Here is a 9,179-nt window from a genome sequence, read left to right as displayed (position 1 = left end):
TAGCGAAAAGATCATCTCCAACTATGGCTAGCGGTGACCACGTATCAACTTAGTAAACTTTGCCCCTAATTTATCTGCAAATGCTGCTTTCCCCTTCTGAAGTGGACAAAAAGCAGGCAGTAGGTGCTCAGGCAGAAAGAGCTTTAAGAAACTTTAAGACAAGAATTAATCTGAAGGAATAACTTTTTTTTCCCGCCTGTTTCTGCACAGTGGTTCAAGAGAGATGGCTCGAGGAGTTTGGCTTGCCAGATCGAAGGGAGAAAGCAAGCTCTGAGGAGCTGAGTAAGTGAATGATGCATGAGCCTGATGGTGCTGTGTAATGAAACTACAGCCCTAAGCCGCAGCTACTAAACCAAAATCGCCGTCTGCATCCCGCAGAAGGGACCTTCAGTGTGCCTTCCCCTGGCAGCCCTGACTACCAGCTCCTTCTGCTGCCAGGCAGCTTGACAGTGTATCCCGGGCACTTTCTCCTAAAATTTGAAAAATCCCGACAGCGATGGTGTGCGGTGTTTGGGGAAGAGGAGATGCTTGTTTTGAAAACAACTCTGATTTTTACACCGCTCCGCTTCTTTTCCCCTCTCCTTTGCTCCCGTTTAAAGAACTTGTTATTGTTTAAAGAGACCCCATTGAACTATTTCCTGCTCATTGTCACCTCTCTCCCCCTCGCCCTCTATCCAGGGATTCTCACGGAAAGGTAATAAACTTCCCTCACACCACAGACCGTCGCAGCTCCGGAGAATGCAAACTATTACAACACCGGCCGGCGGGAGTGCTTCAGAGCATCCCTCTTTTCCCTCGTCCCGGCCCTTGTTTTTGTGTCGAATAACTTTAAAATAAATTCACTGCGTTGCAAAGTTTCACCCATGAATTCCTCCCCGCTAGCCCGCAGGAACTCGGGAGGGATTTCTCCTTCCCACACCAAGCAAAGCCTTTAACTATCGATCTGTTTTTCAGAAGTATGTTTTTGTTTAGGTGGGATGGCTATCGATCTAATTTTCAGATTTTTAAAAAAAGTTATTTAGGTGGGACGGCTCCAAACCAGTCGAGCATCCCGGCTGGGAAGGCACTGCCCGTGCTGGTGCTACGGGGCAAACTCGGCCACTTTTCTCACGGGCGGGCTCATGGGCTCGCTAAAAGCGGGGAGTGCCCGTGCACAGTGCCAGGTCTGTGGCCAGCCGCTGGACAGTGCGGTTCCAGCTCTTTGGCTGTTTTTTCCCGCAAGGTTTGTGGCTGCCAGCTGCTCCCTTCCCTGCAGCAGAAGTTTCTGACAAGGGGGCAGGGGCGTGCGGGGCGAGGTGCTGCTGTCAGCTCGCGGCCACCTGGAGAAGAGGACTTCCCGTTTTTTCCCCAAAAGATGAATCCGCGGCGGGAGCGCCTCCCGTCCAGATCTCCCCGCCTGGAAGCGGACCGGGGGTCTCGCTGCGCCGGGAGGCGGGAGGGTGCCGCGCTGGCCGGTTGTGAGGCTGTTGCCGAGATGGGCCATTTCCTCCGCGGCTGCCGGAGCCCCGGCCCCGGCGGCTTTGATAGAGGTGCAAACATTTGGGGGCAGATTTACATAAAATAGCCGCGTTTAATCCCGCGGGCTGCAATTAACATCACAGGCTCCCGCGGGCACCGTTCTGATATGGCCGCGGGCGGCCAATGGGCAGCGCCGCGCGCGCCCATCAAAGGCGCCGCCCGCCAATCAGCGGGGCCCCCCCGCCGCGGCGGTGATGTCACCGCGGCCCGTTTATGGCGGGCTATAACAGCGGCCCGGCCGCTCAGGGCGCGCGGAGGCGGCCGGGCCAGGCGCCGTGTCCGTGCAGTGCCGTGTCCGTGCCAGTGCCAGGGAGCTGCCCCGCGGGGCCAGGATGAGCTCCCCCGGCGCGGAGGGCGCGGGCAAGCCCCCTCAGTACCGCGTGGATCACCTGCTGAGCGCCGTGGAGAGCGAGCTGCAGGCGGGCAGCGAGAAGGGGGACCCCACGGAGCGGGAGCTGCGCGTGGCGCTGGAGGACAGCGACCTGTGGCTGCGCTTCAAGGAGCTCACCAACGAGATGATCGTCACCAAGAACGGCAGGTAGGGAGGGGCCCCGCCGACCCCCGCCGCCTCCCGAGCCCGGTTCCGCCCGCGGGGGTTCGGGGGTCCCGGCGGCCGGCCCGGGGGTCGCGGCTGCCCGCCGCCGTGCCTCGCGCCTCCGTGTCGCCCCGCAGGAGGATGTTCCCGGTGCTGAAGGTGAGCGTGTCGGGGCTGGACCCCAACGCCATGTACTCCTTCCTGCTGGACTTCGTGGCGGCCGACGGGCACCGCTGGAAGTACGTGAACGGGGAGTGGGTGCCGGGCGGGAAGCCGGAGCCGCAGGCGCCCAGCTGCGTCTACATCCACCCCGACTCGCCCAACTTCGGCGCGCACTGGATGAAGGCGCCCGTCTCCTTCAGCAAAGTCAAACTCACCAACAAGCTCAACGGCGGCGGGCAGGTAAATACCGGCACCGGGACCTGTCGGGCGCGCTCTCTCCTTACTGCTCATTTTCATACTTCCCTTACCGAGCGTGCTGGGATGGGTCGCCCTGCCGCCCCCAGTTCATTCATTCGGGAGAGCTATTCTTTCCGCAGAGGATGGGTGCCTTGATGTGTCATCACTTTGTCTTTTTTGAAAATCTCTTTCTGGTCTGGATATCTGCTGATGTCAGTGGTGTGGTAGATGGATCTTTCTGGCTGAGTTATCATTGATGCATTTGGGACTCCGCGTGCCTTGTCAAGTAACAGGATAACTGTGCAGAAAGTTATGGTGTCTGTCCTCAGTGCCTTTCTTTGTCTCACAGCTTCAGCTTTAGGCTTTATTCGTACTTACTGCCTTTTCCACCTCTGATGGAAAGATGAATACTTAAACCTGAGTGCCCTTCGTGCCTGGCAGCTTCTGTCACTGCTCTGTCGCTGCTCACCTGCTGTATTTGTTCACAGATCATGCTGAACTCCCTGCACAAGTACGAGCCACGGATTCACATAGTGCGGGTGGGTGGCCCGCAGCGGATGATCACCAGCCATTCCTTCCCAGAAACCCAGTTTATAGCTGTGACAGCCTACCAGAACGAGGAGGTATGCACAGCGGGGAAGAGAGGATGCCACTACCGGGATGTTTCAAGTAGCAAAGTGTGCATGTTACAGAGCAAAATAATGGATCTCCTTTCGCATGTTGTAGTGCTTCCTATGCTTTTGTTTGAAGCTCAATATAAAAGATGAAATTAATGTATGTAAAAGCCCTATGAATGAATGAATTATAGAGCAAAGTTCTGACCACTCTTCGTCTCAATATGTACTGCAGATTCCTTATAGGAGGGAGTAATTTTTAAAAGACGCTGAGGGGCAAACAACTATGGTAAAAAATACAGTTGTATTTTTTACAAATGCAATGATTGAAAGTGCCATTTTTGGAGCAACCCTTTTTCTTTTAGCCCAAATGCATATCTGTGTTGAATGAAGTTGCAGTTATCAAGTTTTCTGAGATTTCTTTGATGTCCAGTCTGCTCTGGCTTGAAATGTGAAGATTTTTATAACTACTTAGTTTACTACCTTTCTTAGGTGTTTCCTTGGATGATCAATGAACTCAGGCAATTCAGTCTTTTAAAATTTGGTAGAGAGACTAACTCCTAGTGCTTTGATAATATGTCAGACCTTAAGGAGCTGTTTAATTCGTGCCCATCAGTTGCTATTATGGGCTTACTTTTATTTCTTCAAAGATCTGTGATTTTACCAACTTCAGTGGATAGTCTCAATTCAAATCCTAATACCAATGTCATAATGAATGGTGATACATGTGAATAAAGATATTTGTTGTTGTTTTTAGATCACAGCTTTAAAAATTAAATACAATCCGTTTGCAAAGGCATTTCTTGATGCAAAAGAAAGGTGAGAGCTTTTAACTTAATTCTAAAATGGGATTTTTAAGATAAGTTTGTGAAGGCATATTCTTAACTAATACAACATGGTTTCTTTTATAGAAGTGATCACAAAGACATGATGGAGGAAGTGGGAGACAACCAACAGTCTGGATATTCACAGTGTATGTTTCCTTTCATTGTGCATCGTGAGCATAACTTTGATTTTTTCCATCTACTCTCTGCTAAGTTAAGCAAACTTCAAGACCAGTGCTTGATGGCTAGCTTGTTAGTTCATAGAGAGAGGAATGTTAGCAATCTCTGTGGTTGTGGTTCATGCATGTTTACGATTGTGTAAACACTGTAATCTCTGTGGTTAGGATTTATTGCGTTCAAAATCTTTTAATAGAATCCTGCAGAGTTCCCTTTATGTCCAAAAAGATTTCTGCCTTTTTATACAAGGACAGCAATGTTCACATAGACATGGAGACAAAAGTTTATTTCATAAAATTTATTGAGACAATATTCATGTTTTAAGTACTCTAAGATATGGGCATTTGCTGAAAATGTTCTTTCAGATGATTGAAAAGCGTGAGCATTTTAATGATTACTGTTTTAACAGATGATTGACAACAAAATGCAACCTAAAAATGATGGGTGAGTTGGTTTGCAGTAGGAATTAATTTGTTTCAGGGAAAAAACTTAATTTTTAAGAGTTCTTAGCAGTCTGAGCAACTTCAGAGCTTAGCTATAGATTGAGACCCCTAAAGAACAATTTAAAACTGAATACTATGGTAACAATTACTGAACACATACTACCTACGTATGGGAGAGTTTAACAATTTCCATGTTTCCTCACTGTGGTTGTGATTAAATGGTAATTTAAAAACAAGTTAGCTTGACACAAGACTTTTTCTAAGCTGCTTTCTAATTTTCCTTCATAAGACCATTTACCAAAGTTGTAAAGATCCAGATTTTTCAGCTACGTCAAAACTCAGTTTCCTTTCGTGAGCGTGCATTTCCTCGCTGTTCAGTTATTTGTGATTCTCTGCACGGCTGCACCACGCACCCCTCTTACAGACCTCTCGCTCCCCCACAGTAGGTAGCTGGCTTATTCCTGGGAGTGGGGCTCTGTGCCCACCTGCCAATCCTCACGGCCAGTTTGGAGCCCCGCTGTCGCTGTCCCCTGCCCACAGCTGTGAGAGGTACTCATCGCTGAGGAGCCACCGGCCCGCGCCCTACACCAGCCCCTACACGCACAGGAACAACTCCCCAAGTGAGTCTGAGCCTGCAGCTCTGTGAAAAGGGAGGGCTGAGCCGAGTACGTGTTCCCAGTGTCTTTAAAACTGAGGGTCTGATTTTTAGTTTCTGTTAACTATGGATGTAGTCAGTGTCTGTCTGTGAAAGTCCCACCGCTGGATGGGTAGCAATAATAAAGAGCTGAGTAAACTGCAGAGCTTTTAAAAAAGATGTGCTCAGAAGTAGCCAAATCTCTTAAGACTTAGTACCTCGTGCACTAGGTACTTAAGGGTGAAGAGGGCATTTTTAGCAGTGGAGGTTTTTTGTTTGTTTCATTGGTTTTTTAAAATTTCTTTTCTTCTGGCAAAGAAGAATGGTTAACAGTTTCAGCTTTCAGGCTGTATAGATATTGAAGGTTTCCATTTAAAAAAAAATTATTATTTTGAATTGTGAAGTAATACATGGGCTTCTAGATGCAGCCTGACCTATCTTGTATGTAGCTTTGTAGTCCATTTTGAAGTGGAAAACTAGCTCTCTGTGAACTTCTCTTGCATCTTGGAAATTTTGTGCAAGTCTTAAAAAAGAATAAAAGAACAAAACCTCTATGGTTTTCTTTCTTATTCCCTGGTCCTCAGCAAAAAACCTCTTTCCCTTAGCTAGATACCACAGCAGCTTCTTTCTCAGTATGGGTGTCTGTATGGGGTTCCCTTTATAGCTTCCTAGTGCCCCTGCTCTGTGAGCCAGCCAGTCTGGGTCACAAGCCAAGTAGTCTGATCCACAGTCCAGTCACTCCTGATGGTGCCTAAGGCAGATTTCAAGGTGGCATGCTCAGCTCAAAACTGGGATGTATGATCCAGTGATAGGCTCGTTATCCAGCTTTGCCAGACTGTTACTGCCAGTGTAGGTGATGGAGATGGAAGGTCTCCAGGTGACTCCTTTTCCCACTGGCTGATTAAAATAGCACGTGCTGAATTAGCAGCTGGCTTGCAGACAGCCTTTTGGCCACAGGCCCTTCACAGAAATAAGGTTTTGCAGTTATGAGTGAAGCAAAACAACACATCGGGGCAATGCCGATAAAGGTGTGAGCTTGATGTAGCTGGTTACTGGCTTTGGTTTTTTCTGTGTGTATAATTTTATTTTCATTCCCAAGGCAGTAGTGGGGAAGGGTGGTTTAAACCTCTGCATTGCATTTAGATACAAGATTGCTGTTTGGCCTAATTCTAGTGTTTGTAAGTGATTACTTGTTTTCTCAGCAGCCTATGCTGACAACTCCTCTGCCTGCCTGTCCATGCTGCAGTCCCATGACAACTGGTCTTCTCTGGGAGTTACTACACACACAGCCATGCTGCCCATGGGTCACAGCACTGGCACAGCTACCAGCTCCAGGTAGGAGTTCCATCCCTCAGCAGCCCTCAAATTCCTGTATTGGTACTTTCTGGGAAGAAAAGGCTGAAAAAGGAGGTAAAGAGTCACCAGCATATTAGAAGGCATTTTGGCCATTGGTATGACCCATTAGCACTTTTGGAGCACTGAGAAGGACTGTCCATACAGAAAACAGATTGAAGAAATAGAATTTTATTTTTTATGTTTTGGTTTTGGAAATGTAGATACTTGTGACAGCAATATTCGATGGATTAAGGATTGCAAATTGTTTAAACAAACATAGATTGAATTTAAGAATGCTCTCAAATTTCATCTCTCTTATGCATAATGGTGTTTAAAAAGTTTATTTTATTTATCCCTTCCATTTTGACTGGTCACAGCTTTCCCAGCCATCTCCATAAACCTTTGTTCTGCTACAAATGATGGAGCAGTGAACTGTAGTATGGAGAAGGAGCACACGGTTGGGGCAGTAATTCTTTACTTAAGCATTGCCAAGCTATGCTAACTAGCATAGCATGGGATTGTACATGTGGTGAAAGTCTTTGATATTTTGTGATCATAAAAAATGAATCTTTTCTCCTCTTTGTATTTACCTTAATTAAACTTTTGGGTCCTTTTGCAAAAATTTAGCTTGCAGTTAGTCCCTTAGAGCTAAACTTGAAAATTGAAAAAAGATGCAGAAAAGGTGGTAAAATATTTGCTATTAACTGCAGAGAAACAAGATTCAGACATATTTCTCTGCAGATTCAGACCTACCATTCTGTTTGTGGAAAGTGTTTTTGGATTTGAACCATGCACATGGATTCTTAACAGTTAAATCAGGCTACCTACTACTACCCAGTATGAGTTAACTGTATTACTGAACATAAGTTTTCGTCCTGAACAGATAAATTGAGTAAAGAGGTTCTTCTAGCACTTCTTTCTCTGTCTGATCCCCAGGATGCATATTTAGGAAGTTGCAAAGTTCCCTGAGTTTCAATTCCTGCACTGAGTTGTTCAGTAAAACCAGTAGAGCTGGAACTGTGGAACCTCAAGGAATGTGTTTCTGCCACCCCTTTTATCTAACCTCCTATCTTTTGAAAAATAGGGGAGTTCCATTTATTTGTGGGGATGCCATGAGCACAAGTTCTTCTTGGGGGTCCATCCTGCCTCGCTGTGGCTGGGAACTGCCTAGAGAATTTCACTGTTTCCGCAGACAGACCTGGCCTAGGGGCTGTGTTGTGAGCTGAGGAGCTGCCAGCAGGCACTGGAGTCACTAATAACTGGTTTTATCTCTGGCTTTCCCTCTTCAGTCAGTACCCCAACCTGTGGTCTGTGAGTAACAGCACCATCACGCCGGTGTCCCAGCCGAGCGGGATGTCCAACGGGCTGAGCTCCCAGTTCCTGCGTGGCTCTCCAGGACACTACTCTGCTCTGCCCCACCCCGTGCCGGCAGCCTCCTCTGCCTCCCCCCTGTACGATGGCACCGCGCCCGCCGAGCTGCCCGAGAGCCAGTATGACACCTCTGCACATGCCAGGCTGGCATCCACATGGACACCTGTCACCTCCCCTTCCATGTAAACACAGGCCTCTCCCTCTGAGACACTTTTAGCTACTGAATTACTTTAGATGCTTGATCCTCAAGGAGGAGAAAGAGGAGACGTGAAGGAAACTGCAACCAAAAAGCATCTGCACTGCTCTGCATAGAGCATCCACATTATACCTCTTATAGTGAACAGTGCATCACTGACTTCATGTAGAGTTTACAAACCTGGTGAGTGTGCAATTCTGAGAGCAGATTCACTGCTTTTAATATTTTTTTTCTTTTTTAGAGGTTGATAGACCTAAGTTTTAAAATTTTTTACTTGGATTCCAAATTTCTTGGTGTTCTGATATATTTGGACCTGAAATTTGGCATCGTTCTTGAGTAAGTTACTCCTAACTGTTTTTCAGTTAATTTTTTTAAATGGCAAACTTAGCTATAGTCATGAGAAGATTTTTATTAACCAACTAGTTAGAAGCATTCTGAAATATGCACAAATGTAGCTGAGGAGTGAAGTTTTTGGAAAATCATGTGCACTAACACGTATTTGCTTCACAAATACGTTGTGTTCTTAACTATATGCTTATTTCCTTGCTGCTGAATTAACGTTGAGACAATCTTTGAGAACTATGTTCTTCCCAATAAAAACAGTATTAATGTTTGGTCTAAAAGGTTTTACCCAAAAGAATCCTTTTAGAGGTGAGTTTTGCTGTTTGATCATGTATGTTTCAAATACCCACCATCTTAGCTACACATCTCATTTTCAAACAGACAGTGTCTAATTAGAAGCCCTATACAAAACCTTTTTTGAACCATTTAAAATACATCACTTGTCAGGTTTTTTTTTGTTTCTTTGAATCTTTGACTCAGGCCTTAAGAGAAGGAATTCAACACCTTAGGGAATCATACTAATTTATTTTATTTCAATCTTGTACTCCGATTTGTATTTATTATTTCGTAAGTTACAACTTTATCTTCTACTACTAAGATATGTAAATAATCCCTCAACCTACAGCGTACTCTTTTAAGACAATCATATGTGGGAAATGTCACCCCATGGCACATGGAACAGCATGGATGTAAGTAGTTCACTTACTGGAAGAGGGAAATCTGTAGATACCAAGGATTTTGCACCAAAGTGCAGATATACTAAGATTTAAAACACACTGAGTGCTTGACTT

The 9,179-nt window shown here is 46.2% G+C and overlaps 1 protein-coding gene and 1 long non-coding RNA gene across 9 annotated transcripts in view; both read left to right on the top strand.

The window, feature by feature from the left end:
• Positions 1 to 854, top strand: part of LOC148224301 (uncharacterized) — a 75,020-nt gene extending 74,166 nt beyond the window's left edge. For 6 of the 7 annotated variants that reach the window (XR_015802314.1, XR_015802309.1, XR_015802312.1 and 3 more), the window contains 2 exons: positions 211 to 282; positions 679 to 854. This is a non-coding gene — a long non-coding RNA (uncharacterized LOC148224301). Of the gene's footprint in view, positions 1 to 210 lie in introns of all 7 variants that reach the window. The other variant, XR_015802310.1, reaches the window with a different exon arrangement.
• Positions 855 to 1,846: 992 nt separating this feature from the next.
• Positions 1,847 to 8,978, top strand: TBXT (T-box transcription factor T). 2 transcript variants are annotated; one of them, XM_088161418.1, is made up of 8 exons: positions 1,847 to 2,056; positions 2,191 to 2,455; positions 2,941 to 3,075; positions 3,824 to 3,885; positions 3,978 to 4,039; positions 4,954 to 5,130; positions 6,350 to 6,479; positions 7,769 to 8,978. In XM_088161418.1, exons 1-8 carry the CDS (start codon positions 1,851 to 1,853, stop codon positions 8,034 to 8,036), a joined length of 1,305 nt encoding a protein of 434 aa, XP_088017544.1. In that variant the 5' UTR covers positions 1,847 to 1,850; the 3' UTR covers positions 8,037 to 8,978. The 2 variants fall into 2 exon arrangements, with proteins under 2 accessions (XP_088017544.1, XP_014730000.2); XM_014874514.2 differs by having other exon boundaries at positions 6,347 to 6,479.
• Positions 8,979 to 9,179: the final 201 nt, after the last annotated feature.

This window comes from Sturnus vulgaris, chromosome 3 (assembly GCF_052056855.1).
Source record: "Sturnus vulgaris isolate bStuVul1 chromosome 3, bStuVul1.hap1, whole genome shotgun sequence".
Taxonomy (NCBI): domain Eukaryota; kingdom Metazoa; phylum Chordata; class Aves; order Passeriformes; family Sturnidae; genus Sturnus; species Sturnus vulgaris.
The sequence above is the reverse complement of the archived record's forward strand: the minus strand, read 5'-3'. Positions and strand labels throughout refer to the sequence as shown.